The sequence below is a fragment of the Typopeltis vanoorti genome, chromosome 7 (assembly GCF_054136105.1).
Source record: "Typopeltis vanoorti isolate ZY-2024b chromosome 7, IOZ_Tvanoo_1.0, whole genome shotgun sequence".
In the NCBI taxonomy this organism is placed as follows: Eukaryota; Metazoa; Arthropoda; class Arachnida; order Uropygi; family Thelyphonidae; genus Typopeltis; species Typopeltis vanoorti.
This window is the reverse complement of record NC_143555.1, coordinates 146,974,731-146,993,432: the sequence shown is the minus strand read 5'-3', so window position 1 is coordinate 146,993,432 and position 18,702 is coordinate 146,974,731. Positions and strand designations below refer to the sequence as shown.

General features: G+C 36.4%; 1 protein-coding gene across 1 annotated transcript in view; it reads left to right on the top strand.

The window, feature by feature from the left end:
• The window catches only part of LOC150105174 (meiosis inhibitor protein 1-like), a 190,137-nt gene that overhangs the window by 155,880 nt on the left and 15,555 nt on the right, over positions 1-18,702 (top strand). Inside the window, exon 6 of the mRNA XM_090395131.1 lies at positions 11,794-11,864. Within this exon, the coding sequence (XP_090251257.1) occupies positions 11,794-11,864 (71 nt within the window). The remainder of the gene's footprint in view (positions 1-11,793; positions 11,865-18,702) is intronic.

The following is an 18,702-nucleotide window of genomic DNA, read 5'->3' as shown; positions in this document are numbered from 1 at the left end:
CCAGATTTCAAGACCTTACACTTTGGAAATGTCAGTTCAGTGTTGCATACTGTTGCCTATTCATACAATCTATTTAAGTCATCCTTTAAGGCCACAACATCTTCTTGATTACTCATCACTTTCCCCAGTTTTGCATATGGAGGTATAAAAGTTTTACAGTGGCTGCACTGCATTATTCAGAGGGCCTGCTTAGAAGCTCGAATTCCAGATAATTGGAGTAGCGCCCCCATAGTACCGATCTATAAATTGGGGAATATTACTGAATGTGAGAATTAGAGGAATTTTGCTACTGAGTGCTCCAAGCAAGATTTATGAAAGCATACATGAATTGTGGCCAAGAAAAATTGTGGAAGAGAAGCTGGAAAAGAGAAAGCTAGATTAAGGTCAAATAGAAGTTATCAAGATCAGATTTTCACTTTACTACAAATAGTTGAGAAATCATGGGAATATAACATGGATCTGTGCTTTGTAGATCTCAAAAAGGCATGTGACAAGGTGCCCAGAAAAAAGCTTTTTAAAAACTACAATATTTATATGGAGTAAATCCTGTCGGCTGCGTGATTTTGTCAGCCTGGTTGGCCGAGCGGTTGTGGGCATGGATGTTTGTGATTGTCTGTGAAAATACTAGTGGCAGTGGTGGGCAGTAGATGGCATTGGTGTAGATGATGATAGTTGTGGTTCATTGTAGTTGATGGATTGAGTGATGGAGACAGAGAGCGGTAGAGTGGGTGCTCTTCCTCGATGAGTCTTTGGACTCTCTGGAGGAATCATGTAATGATAATAATAATAATAATAATAATAATAATAATAAATGAAATATTATAAAGAGAAATAGATAGTCTATATTTATCTATATTAACTTGTATTGTCTATATTTAAGTTGTAAGTCAGGAGTTAGGATTAAACGAATACAACCTGCAACTCTTCAAAAAAAAGTCACTAAACTTCCATGGGAACTAATCAAAAGAAGGCAGTTGGAAAAACAAAGAGACACAGGGACTGAAGAATATAAGAGATTACATAGAGAAGTCAGAAGAGCCATCAAGCAGGACAAGGAAAAGTTCTATACTAATAAATGTGAAGAGATAAGAGTTCCAGATGAGGAGGCACAATTATAAAAGGATGTTTTATTTAGTTTGTGACTTAAAGCAAAATTTTAAACCCAAATTGAATGTCATCAAAGACAAGAATGGAGCATTACTAACAGAAGAAATGGAAATCAAAAACAGATGGAAAGAATACTGTGAGGAACTGTACAGTAGAGTGGATAAAGAAAATGTGGAGGAGTCCTCTCACTAGGAAAATTTTGATTTGGAACCTCCTCCACTTAGGCATGAAGTTGAAAGAGCAGTTAAGCAGCTTAACAGCAATAAGGCACAAGGTGCAGATGAAATCCCAGCAGAGTTAATTAAGGCGACAGGGGATGGAGGTATAAGAGTGTTTCATAGATTGATTACAAGGATGTGGGAGACAGGATCATGGTCTAGAGACTTGAAAAAGTCTGTTTTCATACAACTACATAAGAAAGGAGATATGAAAGCATGCAACAATTATAGAACTATCAGTTTAGTATCTCATGCAAGCAAAATTTTATTGAAGATCATACTAAATAGGATTGAAGTCAAAGTTGAGGCAGAGATGCCCGAGGAACAAGCAGGTTTTAGGAAAGGTAAGGGGACCAGAGATCAGATCCTTTGCCTTAGACAGATCATAGAAAAATATAAAGAATTTAGACTTCCTCTGGTAATGTGTTTCTTAGACTACTCTAAAGCTTTTGACTGTGTTCAGCATGTGAAACTGTGGGAAATAATGAAAAGAATGGGTTTGGGTTTTCCTCAACACACCATCTGGTTGATAGCCAACTTGTACAAGGTGCAAGAAGCCACAGTAAGAACAGGTGTTGGATTGACTGATTGGCTTCAGGTTGGAAAATAATTAACAAGATCAGTAATAACAGATGACTTCAACTAAATCCTAGCAGCATGACAAAGATTATGGTTCTCAAAGGAAATACAAACTCTTGAGAAACAAGTTTACCTTAATAGAAAAAGAATTGAGGAAGTCAACAAGTTTGAGTACCTGGGATCCATTATTAATCTGAAGAATTGCTGTTCAGAAGACATCAGAAGAAGGAACAACAGTCAGAGACTTGTCTAAAATCTGGAAGGATGGACCTATCTCCATGGGAACAAAGTTGAGGATTTTGGATGCAGTTGTTTTTCCAACATCGACTTATGGATGTGAGACTTGGAACCGAAAAGAAGTCAGATAAGAAAAGGATATCTGCTTTTGAGATGTGATACTACAGAAGTCTGTTGAAGATATCATATACTGAAAGGCATACAAATGAATGGGTGTTAGAAAAGATAAGTTGAACTTTAAGGCTCCTTAAGGATATTGACAAAATAAAGTTAAAATATTTTGGACACATTGAAAGGATGGAAGGTGGACTTCTCAGAACAGCAATAGAAAGTCAAGTTCCTGGGAAAAAAGAGGAAGGGGTAGACCATCAATGAGATGGATGGATGGTGTGTGTGGAGCAACTAATCTTCAGAGAGTTGAAGTCTCCAGAAAAGCAAACAACAGGACTACATGGCGAGGCCTGGTATGGCACATCACTGAGCATCGGAGTGACCATACGGCGTCTGTGGATGTCCAGTGAACCTATAGATAGATAAACTTCCAAGTTTGCATCAACTCATCTTCCACAGACGCACCACATCTATGCTGTGCATAGTACAGGTGAGGATGTGGAAGATGATTTGATGCAAACTCAGGATGCATATTATCTCTATTCTTAATTTTTATCTATAAAGATTGAATTGAAAGAAAGTTGCATTAAACATGATATTAGAATTGGAGATATCAACTTAGCTCTTTCCTTTATGCAGATAATGTACTAATAAATGCATCCAGTACAAATATCCAGGATTTTCTAACTAAACCGAATAACACGTGTAAAAAATCTCGCATTGAAATTAGAATAAAAAAAGACTGCCCTATGAAAATAAACAGGAACATAGAACACTTCAGCTGTATTCTCAATGGAGAAATTGGAGAACAAGTAAAATCTTTTAGCTAAAGGCACAGTTTTCAATGAAGTTGAAATTAAATTTGGAAATATACATCAGAATTAGCAAAGCTGTTATAGGGGAAGCCATTTGAATACATTTATATGGAATAAGAGAGAAATTAGCCAAAACACTTAACCAGGAGTATACAAGACAGTGTTTAAACCAGTGTAAGTTATGAATCTGAGAGATGTTTTAGAAATAAAGCACCTGATCAAAGTTTAGAGACCAAAGATATGAGGGTTCTGAGAAAAATTAAGGGCCTGAACAGATGGTATCATTGACATAATCATATTAAAAATGAAGACATTAGGAAGGAAATTGACACTGTTAGCATTCAAAAATGTATTAGTAGGGCTAAGCGGTGGTATGGTCACTTAAACAGAATGGAGGAGATAAGATTAGCAAAAGCTTTTTGATGCCGAAATGGCAGGAAAAAGACTCAATGGAAGGCTATGGTTTAGGTGGATTGATTCAGTCAGATGTCTTGAGGAATTTGAAATGTTAGGCACAACAATATTGGAATGCTGACAAATGATAGAGTAATTTGGAGCAAAATTGTTGATACGAGATCAATAATAATGTGAGCTTAATCATGTGGTGCTGTCATAGTGGCCTTGAACATGTTAAAGGTACATATCAGGAAATTGATGATAAAATATATGGTAATGAATTTTTACTAACCCTTACACATGGAGAATTTAACTTAACTCCTCTGCAAACTGTAGCATTGGCAGTGTTCACCCCTTCCAATTTAGACTTTTCAGCCACATTGCAGAGTGGTTTTATCTTTCAGATCATCAAGAGAATACAAGATTATTCTCTTGATGATTTGGAAACCTCCTAATGCATTACCATTAAGTTTGGTTAGGTATGCAACATAGTAAGAGGCCATAACCATTACTGCAACCTCAAAAAGATAAAAAGTTGGGTCTCACTATGTGTAAGGGTTAGTAAAAATTTATTAGGAGGTTTAGGTTCATATAACTGATCAATCTGTTCTCATAAGGTTCATGGAATGAACCGTACGAGAACAGGTTGAAGATTCGTGGGTTACAGAAACTGTTGATATGTGGAAAAGGGGTGACATGATTGAGACATACAAATTATGAGGGATTTTTACAAGATTAATTCAGATGAAATTTTTCAGAACAGGTCTGGTGGTGGGAGAACTAGGGCCCATCCATAGAAACCTCACTGAGTAAGCATGTAGTTAGCAAGGGTGTTAAAACTAGGTTTTTTGCTCAGAGAGTAGGGAATGAGTGAAATAGGTTGCCAGAGTCTGTTATGGGTGCCATGACTGTGAATGAGTTCAAAGCAAAGCATGAAACTGTGCAAATGTTGGATTGTTCTTGACATGATGTTTAGGGTCTCCCTTGATGAGTCTGACTCCTTGAAGATGCCCGTAATAATTATACTAATATGTCCAGAATATGGGAACCTGAACACTAGTATCATCATCTTTTTTGAATTCTCAACAGCTCCTTCTAGTTAAGCACTGAAATTTATGCATTTTCTCATCTTTTCCTGAGAGGAATGTTTATATCTTCTGTTTTATGTTTCAGAACCACCTATAGTGCATTAGTAAATGTGTAAATGTAGATAGGGGGAGAATAAATGAAAGGAGGGTTATCTGAAAGAGTTGTAGAAGAGTATGGTAAGCAAAGAAGCAACTGCTTTTTTATATGGAAAATTGTGATGATGGAATGCATTATTATTATTATTATTATTATTTGACACCTCCAGGGAGTCCAAAGACTCATCGAGGGAGAGTGTGCCAACAGTATCGAATGATTTATCCCCTTCCAACTACTAACTGCGCTCAAACTTACTTAACTGAGCCATTAGTATCAGAGGCTCTACCAATCGACCAACCTTTGCCGGCATTGTCAAAGAAAGATGTGAATGCACATTCTCTAGAGTTGAATTTGAATGTGAACATTGTGAAATGTAGTTTATAAGACAGTAGAACATGAAATATTGGATTTGAATCTTCAGGATGCAAAAAACCTTTATATGGGCTTTTTCTTTGAAGGGGAGTTAGCCAGTGTCATACAGCGGTGGCAAAGTTTTGCCTCCAAGAAACTGCACTATGCTGAAATAAGTATTGAGACAGCACTTCAAAGAAACCAATATTAGATAAATCTAAATAGCTTCTTAGTCCTTCATTGCCTGATCATATTTCTGAGCCCACTGTCCACCAGTTTTTAATAATATGAGTCACTTGTTTTTGGACCATTCTTCAATATGATCGCTGTCCATGTACAGTTGCTGGATGTGCTGGTCTAATTTACACTTAACATTCCATTTCAGTTCATCCCAAAGGTATTCATTCCATTTGGTTGAGATGAGAACACTTTACAGACCATTCAAGTGTTTTTTCCACATCTCTCCTCAAACCATATCATAGTAATATCTATAGTATGCATAATGCATTGTTGTTCTGTAAAACTTCCACAATATTAAAAGCGTTACATTGTTCAGAAATGTTGCCTCTTCATCAGTACTCAATTATCAAGACATTACAACCAAAAGTTGTAATGTCAAGAACATATCTAGAGAAACAGTCCCAGACCATTATATCTATTATCAAACTTCACAAGTGTGATGTACTAGCATTCTGAGTCATCTGCCTTGCCCACCAGCACCCATTTCATTGGGAAAAAAAAGGGTATAGCATGATTCATTGTTCCTTTTCATGGACATCTGGTTCTTTTTGAATCAGCCACAATGTTCTTTACTCCAGTGCATTTGACACTGACAGTTGATTGATTTTTGGGTTATGCACAGCTGCCCTTCCTGTCTTTTATGCAGTGAAATCTTTGAACTCTGGAATGATTATTTTCTCATTGAACTTGGAACATTTTCATACTATCCTTCTGAGTCTCCTTTGGTCCTCTCTGTTAACTTGCTGGGCCGTTTTGTGTATTTCTTGGCTGAGGTGGCATCATATTTACATTGGCTGATAATATTGCTTATAATTGGTCTTGAGAGTTGTGGTCTTTACTAGTGCCATTAAGGGATAGGAAACTGATATTTCATTCCATGAAACATTTCTTTTGAGGTTTCTGTATTCTTCTCCATGTTCTATTGACAGAATATGCTTGAGGGATAATATGTCTGTTTGCTTTATATAGTAGTATAGGCTATATGTGATTACTGGAATATAAAGATGTTAATGTGCTTCATTCTATAACAAGTGCCCCACTACTTATTTCAGCATAGTATATTTGAGTGAAACATCCTATACTGAGCACTCTGACTCCATGGAGGTCTGTTAATAATAACTGGTAATACTGCAGTTCCTACTTCTCTCTCTCTCTTTCTTTCTTTCTTTCTTTTTCTGGAAATATTATGTCCACCACATATGATATATTCCCATTTACCACTAAGTATCACTAGCATAATGCCAATGATTTTTGACCATTTTGTACTACATGCCAGTTTCACAAATTCTTCCTTGTTATTCCTTCTTGTTGTGTTAATGTTCAAGTATAAACAGTTCAAATCCTCAAACTTTGTAGTGCCTAAACCATTATACCTCCTAGATGCATAGTCCTTTTAGAGTAGTTAGAAGAATGACTGTGACTTCATTTGAAAACCTAGTTATTGATGATTCCTTTGGTTAGAATGACTTGGATTTTCCATTGAGAAAGCAAAAAACCTTTATCAGGGCATTTTAGCTGAAGATTGATTATCTAGTCTCATAAGAGGCGGAGTTTTTCCTCCAGGAAACTCAGTTTTTCATTTTACAAAACAGACAACAATTAACAAGCATAATATACTGACTTTTTATTATTATTATTATTATTATTATTATTATTATTATTATTATTATTATTCAGGCCTCTATGGAGTCAAAAGACTCATCGTGGGAGGTCCTTCCTAAGAACATAAAGTCTATTTAAATTGTACATGTTTTGGTCATAAAGTATTACAAAATAAAGATTTATTGTTACATAGACCATATATGTAACAATTTGTAAGAGCTTAAGTATGTTGAAAATATAGGCAATTTGTAAGAGCTTAAGTACGTTGTAAATATATGGTCTATGTAACAACAAATCTTTATTTTGTAACATAAAGTCTGTCAAGACTCATCGAGGGGAGGTCCCCTCTAAGAAACACAAAGTCTATCATACCACTCCTTAAACTCATTGACCATTCTCGCTCTCACCACTCCATCAGGCAATGCATTCCATGGTTCAATCACCCTCCACCCAAAGAACCCACTCCTCACCCTCTTGCTCACAGTTTCCTTTCGTAACTTCCAGGGATGGCCTCTTGTCATCACTCCTTCCCGCTGATCAACCAAGTGAAAGAATTCCCCAGTGTCAACCCTGTAACCACCTCTCAACAGTTTAAAAGTCTCAATCATATCACCTCTCCTTCTTCTATCCACTAAACTCTGCAGTCCACATTCCCTCAGCCGATCCTCATAACCAAAATTGTACAGTCCTGAACCCATCTTTGTCATCTGTCTTTGTATCCTTTCCACAGTTAATTCATCCCCTTCAAATCCGTACTATATCTGAGAACAATAGTCTAAGTGTGGTCTGATCAGAGACTTATACAACGGGAGGATAACCCTTTTATCTCTGCAGGTCAGTGTCCTTCTCATAATTGCAGCAATCCTCTGTGTTACCTTCACCACCTTTGCAATATGTCCCCTAAATTTCAGGTTTCTATCAATCATCAACCCCAGATCTCTTGTCTCCCCTACTTCCTCCAGTATAACTCCTCCCGTAGAGTATACAGCATCCCATCGATGTTTCCCAAACCTCAAGACCTTATATTTTGCTGAATTAAACCCAACAACCCCCATTCATTTGCCCATCAATGTAGCTTATTCAAATCCTCTTGCAGGGCTACCATATCTGCACTATTACTAATAATCCTTCCCAGCTTCGCATCATCCGCAAACAACTGAATATCCCCTTCCAATCCACTGGCAATGTCATTGATATAAAGGTTAAACAATATAGGTCCTAGTACTGAGTCCTGTGGGACCCCACATGTAAACCTCTGCCTCCTTGAAACTGCTCCACCATACACAACTGTCTGATACCTGTCGGACAGCCAATCCTGAATCCAGTTGACCAATCTGATATTGAGACCCATGTCCTGCAACTTAAATATCAGCTTATCATGTGGCACCCTGTCAAATGCCTTCACTAAGTCTAAGAAAATGACAGTATATGCCTTTCCCTCATCTAATGCTTTTGTAACTTTATTATAAAAGGCTAGCATATTGCTAAAACAAGAGCGCCCTTTCACAAATCCATGTTGACTCTCACAGATAACATTACCCTCATCTACCCAATGCTATATACGGTCCTTCACTACTTTCTCCAAGATCTTGCTAACTACCGATGACACACAAACTGGCCTATAATTAGACACTTCCAGTCTGTTACCACCCTTATGCAATGGCACTATCTTACCTTCCTTCCATTTCCTGGGCACCTTTCCCGCAGCCAGACTTTCATTGAAAAGCCAGGTTAAAGGCACTGTCTGTTCCCTAGCACATTCTCTCAAAACTCGTGGTGAAATACCATCCAGTCCCAAAGCTTTACTGACATCCAGAGTACTCAGTATCTGAAACACACTCGCCTCCTGTACCTCTAAACCTCGAACCTGCCCTATCCCTCTAGCATTAAAACTGACTCCTCTAGGATGAAATACTCCAATAAAGTGTTCATTGAACAATTCCACTATGTCCTCTGCATCAGTCATTCTATTCCCATTTTTATTCCACAATATCATTCTTCCACAGTAATTTCTCATCTTACTGGCCACATAGCTAAAAAATTCCCTAGGATTTTCTTTGGATCTTAGGACCAATCTCCTCTCATATTCCAGTTTCGCTTTCCTTACCATATTAGTCACTCTCCTGGCCCGTGTCTTATATTCTTCATGCATCTTCTCTTCACCTGTCTCCTTATATCTCTTCCATAGCCTCTTTTTCACATGCAATTCCTGTTTAATATTGTTTGTCATCCACTTTACTCCAAATTGTGTCCTCTTGTTCACTCATGGTATACAACTTACCATTGCTGCTAACAAATATTCTTTCACAATTTCCCATGCACTAATGATATCCCGGCCTTCCAATTCCTACCTCCATGAAACTTCCCGAAGTTGATGTCTAAGACTATTATAATCACCTGCTTTATAATTCCACATAAGTTCCCGTCTCTTTGATACTCCTGCATGTCTATTCATTTTCCAAGTCAAAACCATATGGTCACTCTCTCCAACTGGTGGGAGAGATTTCATCTCAGTTATTATCAACTCTTCTGATGCTATACCCAAATCCGAAACTCTTGAACCTCTTGTTTCCTCTGTTACATGTTGCCTAAGACATTTGTCCCTCAAGAATTCTAGAAATTCCATTCCCCTATTGCTACATGCATCTTCCTCTCTCCAATTTATACTACTGTAGTTAAAATCTCCCATAACAATCATTCTTCTTGCACTTGCCAAACTTAACTGTCTAAACATCTCCTGGTCCCCATCCTTTGTGCTCCTGGGTCTGTAGCAACACCCCACTAAATATCCTGTGTTGCCCACCTCTACCTCACATCATATAATCATTTGTCTCGCTGCCTTCCAAAGCCTCCACTCTTAGAGGACATAGGTCATCACTTATCGTAAGCAGTACCCCACCACCACGCTTTCCCCTCCTATTCTGCCTTTTGAACACTTAGTTGCCATTATTCCAAACAATAACAGCCCTTTAGTTGCAAAAATGTATATTTGAACTTCATCTTGGACACAAGGAATATTTATATTCATCAAGGTAAGTTAGCATCTCATATATATATATATATACAGGGTGTTCGGGATAAATTTGACAGTTTCGTAAGGAAAAAGAAAATCTTCTTTGTATCTATTAAATTTAATGAATTGACAAAAAAACATTACAGGCAGAGTTAATTACAATACTATCAACAAGATTTACTCAAAATAACCACCATTAGCATCGATCACAGCTTCAATTCTGCTTCGGAACCTCGAACAAGCTGATGCTACAGTCTCCCTGGGAAGGGCCGCAAAAACTGTTTTAATTTTATCCATTAACTGGGCTTTTGTATTACTGGAAGTGCGATTGGTGTCTTTTTCAACTGCGCCCCATACAAAATAATCCATGGGGTTAAGGTCTGGGGAGTTTGGAGGCCAAACATTTGGACTGGTGAAGTCGTAGAGATTTTCAGACAACCATTTTTGACTTTTCCCAGAGGTGTGGCAAGGGGCCGAATCCTGCTGCCATACATACGGCCTACCATTGGCTACCCTTGTTATCCAGGGCTTGACTACAGTTAGCAACTCCACGAACAAAGCCCGAATTCCAATGCCAGGGTTCTTCAACACCTGTTCCTGCAGATTTGCGAGGAATTCTGCTGTACGAACGCAATCAGATCGTCTGCTAGGGATCTTTCTTCTTGCTACATCCTCGTAGTCACCATTGCAAGTCTCTAGTTCATGCCTGATTGTTTTTACTGTATTCAGGGAGCATTGGGCAGCAGTCGTAATATCCTTATTTTGATGGCGGGCACGAATCATCATGATACAAGTTATTCTCTTCCATGATTCAGGTGGGTTCCAGCTATCCATCCTTTCTGACATCTTGTATATGAATGAAGAAGGGTCCAAACTTTTAAATGAAGAGAAGTGTGTGTTAATACATGTAACTTACGGAAAAATATAATTAATTATAAATATGTCAAATTTATCCCGAACACCCTGTATATATATAGAAAGATTTTTATCCCATAAAACAGAAAGGCCACAGCTTAGTCTTTCATGATACTAGCCACATAGAGATATTTGCATCTTTGGTACTCTTGAACAACCAACTACTAACATCAGTGAAGCTCAGAATAATCCAAACTTTTCATTCATTGCTTTTAAAACACAATACAGGCAATTAACACAATTCATTGCAATCATATTGACAATATGTAGTTTCTTAAAATAATAAATCCATTTTGGTAGATCAAGCAATCACTACAGCACGCAGAGTAAAGTGGAAAAGAATAAAAATTCAACATAATTTTCTTTTGCTTTCTTCTCAGAAAGTTGGGGGAAGTTTAATATCAATTTTCTGTGGTTTATTTGACACTTTGTTTTGTAAAATGTTGATCCTACCCTGTAAATAATCTGGAACCACTTGTTTTCTGGAGACTAAACATGTTAATTCAGATCTCTAAAAATTAGGGTTGTGGTCATGAAGCAGTGCAAATTGTTTACCACCTAAAGACTTTCATAAACATCCATATGGACCTCAGCATGTTGGTTGAAGAGTTGTGGCCTATTCACACAGCCAACTAAGCTAGTGAGTTGCAGTAACATGCTATATACAAAACCGAAAAATGAAATGAGAGTACAGTTCTTTTTCAAATACGGAGATTCTGATATAATAATTTTTCCCGCTACAGCTCTATAGGAAATTGCTATATAGCAATAATAATGCTACAGTAATTTTCTTTTACAGCAGATAAATCTATGAGAATTATTTATTATTCTCATACCATGATTGAATGATCTCATTAATTTAGCTCCATATTAACATAGTGTATAGTGTATAAAATATAATGTAAAAAATATAAAATATAGCTCATAGTGTATAAAATATACTATGATTAAAATATAAAATATACATATTTTATAACTGTTTAAAATTGTTTCTGTTTATTCACAACTTTTCTCCTCAATACAGATCTCTCTTTTGTTGTATCTCATTGTTTACATCATATTCAGCATTTTTTATGAGAAGTCATGCACTATATGGTAAGTCATAATTTTGTTTAAATATGGCTGTTTCTGAATAATTCTGAAAGTATATTAGTATTATTTCCCAAAAATTGTTGGATTAAGTAAAATATAGTTGAATGACGATGATATCCTGACAGGAATAGAAATGGAAGGCTACAGTGTTTTTCACAAGGACAGAAAGAACAAGAAAGGAAAGGGACATTGCTGCTGATAATTGCAAGTGAATTGTGTCCACATAAAGTAAAGATGCAAGAGGGAAATAGTGGCAATGTTTTTGAGGCAGTATGGTGGGAGATGGAGGTGGACAAGAAGATATATTTAATTGGATGTTGCTATAGGCCAGTGATAGGATATTTATTTATATATGTCAATATTTTGATAAGAATGTTTTATAAGGCCATAAATCATGCTTATACTTTTTATAACGTTGTTTTCCTTTTCTGTTTAACTACTTACTTTTCAGTAAAATAAGCCAGAAATGAAATTCCAAATTCATAGGTCTGGGGATAAGTCTCATTCTAGGAAATGGAAAATTATATATAATAATTGCATAAAGTTATTATATATAATAATTGTATGCAATTATATATTTTAATTAGATATTTCAATATGTCAATTGATAACAAACATGTAAGATCCTTGGATACACTCTGAAGCAGTATCCACACAGGCAGTAATTTATCAACTGACATCTGATGTTCATTTAGACTTATGCGTTGGTTAATACATATTATTAAGAGTTTAATGGCTTATCATAACACAAAAGATAAAAGATCTAGCACCATCTTTATCTTACTGTATGAGATGTAGAAAGATGGAAAAAATACAGTTTACTCTATTCTAATATTTCACAAATTATAATAGAGTAGAAATGCTGGACTAGATTTTTGTGTGGAGAGTGGTAAGTGAGTGGAATGGATTGTAGAATTGGTTGCAAGTTCCCTGACAGTGAATGGAATCAAGGAGAGGTATGATAGGATTTGTGTGTACAATGGTTGATTTGGGTTTCCCACAATGAGTCTCTGGACTTCATGAAGATGCTGTAAATAATAATAATAATAATATAATAATAATAATAAAAGATATGGTGAAAAAGGATGCGAGGAGTATTTTTATGTGGAGAGTTGTTAGTGAGTGGAATGCATTGCTGGAGTGCATTCCACTCACTAACAACATAGTGTAAATAACACAATGCAGATTGTGTTATTTACACTATCTGCATTGTGAATGCAGATAGTGTAAATAACATCAAATAACTTTAAAGCTCATTATGATAAACACATTGCTGATTGAGTGGGTCTCTCATGATGAGTCTGTTGACACCATGGAGGTTACCAAAATAATAACAACAACAACAATAATAATAATAATAATGTGAAATCATTAGCCTCTATATACAAGTAGCCCAGTCATGAAGAAACTTCACATGCAAACCTTATTTGCTTACACTTGGATGAAACAAGAATATAATTTCTTGACATTTTAAACTTAATTTATAACCAGGTGAAAAAAACTTTCTATAACAGGAATGAAGGTCTTCATCTCCCATTCCACTTCAAATTCCAACCACTATCCAAGTCTTGGTTCTTAAACAAGTGTGCGAATGCAGTACAGGAAAAAATTCAGTATATCACGAGTTGCTCAAGACCAAAAATACAACTGCACACTTCACCTGTGTTGCAACTCACAACAAATCTAAAAAAAAAAAAAAAAACAATAAATCTGAAGCAGATTTTGAAAGGGCCAAATGTTGCAAACTTACTTCCCATCCAAATTCAGTCGAGCCTTCTGTCCCCTTGTCAAAGCCATTGGGTGCAGCTTTTGTCCATCCATGTTTCTGCTGCTCTAACATCCAGATGGTACTATAGTAACATCACCCAAAGATAAGGTTAACTTATTGGTATAGTTGTTCTCTTCCAATTCATGTACTGATGACCAAGGCAAAGTTCTTCTCCCTCAGTCTTCCACTAGAAAGAAATAGAAGAATCCTTAATAACTTGGACACAAATAATGCATCCAGTTCTGATGGAATCCCACCTGATGTGTGAAAAACCCATGTTCTACAATTAAAATCTGTCCTATATTGACTTCTCCAATTATCCTATTCAATTGGCATCTACCCCACTGCATATAAACAGGCTACGTCCAGCTCATTCCAAACAAAGGCAACAAAAGTCAGCTAACAATCTATTCTCCAGTTGCTCTCACTTCTTTTTCTTCTTCTTAGGTGGTATCGTCAGTGGAAATCCATAATTGCAAACCTTTGGTTGAAGGTTTGCAATTATGGATTTCCACATTGCTCTATTTTCTGCCATTCTTTTGATGTTGCCATATACTTTAGATTTTGTCCATTCTGGAACATTGACTATCCATATCTTTCTTCTCCTTTCCCTTGTTCTCTCTATCTTTCCTTCTAAAATTACTTTACTCAATTCTCCAGCTGACCCTCTCATTATATGTCCTGCCATTCTCATCTTGCTATTCATGATGTCTCTGACTAGTTGGTTCTTCATGTTCATCATTCATAGCACCTCTACATTTGTTATTTTATCTCTCAGTGAGTTCTTGAGGACTCTTCTATAGCACTACAACTGGATTGCTTGTATTCTTCTGATTGTCCGTTTATCCAATTTTCACATTAGAACTGACCACATGTATGTTTTGATTATTCTTAGTTTTGATTTGCTGTCAGTATAATTTCTGAGGATGTATCCATTATTCCAGAATGCTGCTTTTTCCTTTTGGATTCTGGTGTGTATTTCTTCTTTTCTTTTCCCAGTCTATGTAAATATACAGCCGAGGTAACTGTATGTTTCCACTTATTGTATGTTATGACCTAACACTTCTAGTTTGCTTTTTATTGTACTTCCTTTATTTATTATCATGTATTTGGTCTTTTTAAGGTTTAATTCTATTCCATCTCCTTTCCATTTTGGATTATCTTGGTTAGCATTTCTTCCAATCCTGTATTTGAATTAGATATGAACACAGTATCATTAGCATATCTGATATTATTTATGTATTTCCCATTGATCTTTATTCCTATTTCCATATCCTCTATGTTTTTCATTAGATATTCACTATAGATGTTAAGCTTTCACTTCTTTCAAAAACTGTGGAGAAAATCCTTAATAGCCAACTTCTGCACCACTGGAGACCCACCAGCTAAGTGACCAGTAATATGGATTCTACCACTCTTGATCCATTGCAGATCTTCTAGACTCAAGACATGGAAAACTTTGAAGAAACTCACATGGTTGCTCTTGATATTTCCATTTGATTAGGTTTGTCACAGAGGCCTACTTAGCAAACTACCATCCTATGGCCAGCCTTCCACCTTCTGCAACCGGATCACCAGCTTTCTCACTGATTGCTTAATGCGAATTATGGTTGATAGCTTCCTCTCTTCAGATTTCTCCTACCGATGTAGTAGTACCCCAGAGCCCTCTGCTTTCTCCCCTGTCTTCTTTTGTATATAAATAACCTGCTTTCCCTGACTTCAAATCCATATCCATGACTTCATATTCACATTCCTCTTTTTCATTTGCCGGTCTGGTTGGCTGAGTGGATAGCGTATATGCTCTCCAGCTAAAAGGCTGCGGGTTCGAATCCTGCGGTGGGCATGGATATTTGTGATTGTCTGTGGAAATACCAGTGGTGGTGGTCAGTGGTAGATGAGTTGGTGTAGTTGCGGTCAGTTGGTGATTGAATGGTGCAGACGGAGTTGTAGAGCAGGTGCCCTCCCTTGATGAGTCCTTGGACTCCCTGGAGGTGTCAAATAATAATAATAATAAAAACCTTGTAGTAATAGGTTTATCAAATGGTATTGCCCAAGTATTAGAAACCTCAAGATAAACCAATAACCTAATCTGTAATCTCCTTGCTGTGCTTTCACTCGTATAGCATGAGGATAACCTTGTAGACTTTAGTTCAAAAAGTGGTGCTTTTCCACTAAAAGCACCACATTTCACATATACAGCTGCTAACTCTGTACAAATCTCAAATCTACCCAACTATGGCTCAAACTGAAGTGGTGCGTCTGAAATACTCTCTAAGATTGCTTGATGCTATCCAGGAGAGGGCAGTATGGTTAATTGATGATCTATTTTTCCCAGATTGGAAACAGAATCCACTCCATTACATCAATACATTACCAAATATCCACTTGGATCTCTTTCTTTTTCATAGTTTCCATATCATGTGAATTCTGCAGATACTTTCATGGACAGTGCTCTGCTAAAGTGGCCACTATCATTCCTCCACTTTCCTCCAAAACATTAAGAGCAAAAGCAGATACTGGTCAACACCAATTTATGGTCCAGCCTTCCTCACTTTGTCTCCCCCAAAGACTAACCTTCAGCTGTCCAAAAAAATTTAACAGATTCCTCCTTGCATCTTCTTACCTTCTTGTGCATACATGATACTGATATGCCACAGGTTTTATATTACCTTTCGGGCATGGTCATACAGTCCTTGCTTTTCATGGTAATGCAGGACTGTAAAAATTGTTGAACATGCAAGCTGAAATCATGCAAAGTGATCTTAATGGTAAAAAATATGATTGTTCTGCAAACTTTAAACATTTTTGCCATAATAGCAAAAACTCTCTTACTGCCAATTAATAAATGTATAGGAAAATGGAAAAAAAATTGCACAAAACAATAAGTTGAAAAAAATAAGACTGTAATGTCAAAAAAGGTCAATAAATTAATTGTTGGAAGTTTACCCACTTGGTTATACTATAAATTAAAGATACCAAGAAATTATATATATACTTGGTTTAATCCTTTATCCAAGTGTAGATAAACAAGTTTGCGCCTGACCTATTTTCAGGACTCGGACAACTCGTATATACTTGGTTTAATCCTTTAACCAAGTGTAGACAAACAAGTTTGCACCTGAACTATTTTCAGGACTGGGGAAACTCGTATATAGAATAAAGTGGAAAAACTTCCATCAGCTATCTCTAATCTAGAGTATTTTAATAATAAGGTGTGACATCTTTTGGCAACTCATATATGAAAATATGACTTCTGCATTACTTCAACCTTGGTATCACCTTTTGGTCTGGCTCCCACTGACGAGACCTCAGTAAAGGTCAAAACCAGTCTGGGTAGTGACCCTTCCCATAATCCATAACATTATGCATACCCATGAGGATATGTGCTTTGCATTATGGGATACTATGTTAAGTGATGTGAAGTTATAAGCTGCTATATACGAGTAGCCCCAGTCCTGCAAATAGTTCAGGTGAAAACTTGTTTGCCTACATTTGGATAAAGGATTAAACCAAGCATATAATTTCTTGGTATCTTTAATTTACAATTAATTAATTATTCCTTCCATCACCTCACATCCCTTTCAACATGTTGACTATAGTAACGCTATCATTGTTCCTTATAACTGGGACACCTGAGATAAAATAGCTAGAAAAATTAAAGAAAAAAAAATTACAATCTCTGCACTGTATTTAAACCACTTCATCTGAAGCTGGCTGCTCTCATCTGCTCTCCCAAGGAACTTCTACCTTATCTCTCTCTGTTCCAGGTGGTTATGTTCTGCCTAGAAGAACATAAGAAATACATCTGCCATCATAAGTATGGTCAAAATCAAATTGAAGAAAACTACTATGCTTCACCATAAAAAATGGAGTTTTGAAAGACTTTTTTTTAGAACTGGCAGTAGATTTTAAAAAAACCCAACCTAATCTTAATGTGATTGTATTAAACTTCCCAAGATTTGGGAAACTTTAATTCTTAGGTCTCCCACCCAACAGCACTCATAGATGACACCCCCTCATAGGATTTTAAGCTTTCCCTTCTTCACCACATCTTTATACAACATTTTTTTCCAATTTTGTGCAATTTTGTGTGTTTTTGCCATTTTAATATTGTTCCCTGATGATGTCTCAGTGATTGAGATGAAATATAGGATTGGTTAAGTGTGTGTTTAATTATTTTTGTGCTGTATTTATTACATTAAACCTTAAAGTGCTTACGGTGAGTATTTAGAACACTGTAATTTAAAATATTAGAAACATTGAAAATTAGTGTTTTATTTCTTTTTAAAAAACTTATCAACAGTAGTTTAACAGTGCTTGCCTACTTCTCATTGTATAACTTCCAATACAGAGCGAGAATCTTTTCCATGCCTTGGCGAATTGTCATTCTCCATTCCAAGTTTCGATCAGCTTCCAATATTTTATCTTTTGCCTTTTCAGTGTCATGAAATATCTCTGAGATAAAATTCCTTTAAATGTGAAGTATTTTGCCACCATTGCTTCCTCTGGTACATCTTCATCCTGTTTGTAGCCACTTTCATCATATATGGGAGGGGGGGGGAGGGACTGAGAAGTTCTGATAAACACCTAGAACAAAAATAATATTAAAGCAACTGATATAACTAGAAGAAAGAACATATCTTAAAACCCTTTAATCCCCATGTTTCATCAAATTGTAATAATTTGTTCTTTCTTTCTTTCTTTTTTCTTTCATTTTTGTTCTAAGTGTTTATCAGAACTTATCAGCTCCCCCCCCCCCCTTCATATATTGATAAGTTTGCCTTTGCTAAGTTCCTTTGGCTGCACATCTAGAGTCTCTCAAATGGTGGCAGTGTCAACATTTCCATGGTCAGCTATTATCTGTAACTCCATTTATGTTCAAATCAAATCCTGCAAAATTATTTACATAGCACTGTAAAAATTCCTGCCATACTGCACACATATTACTTGCTGTCACTTCCTGCTGTGATGTTTGAATGTTTTCAGTTGCATGCTTTATGTCATATTTCTTCCAAAACTCAGCTAAAGAAATTACATGATCTCTAGTTGTAGCATCAATAGCCTGTTCTAAAA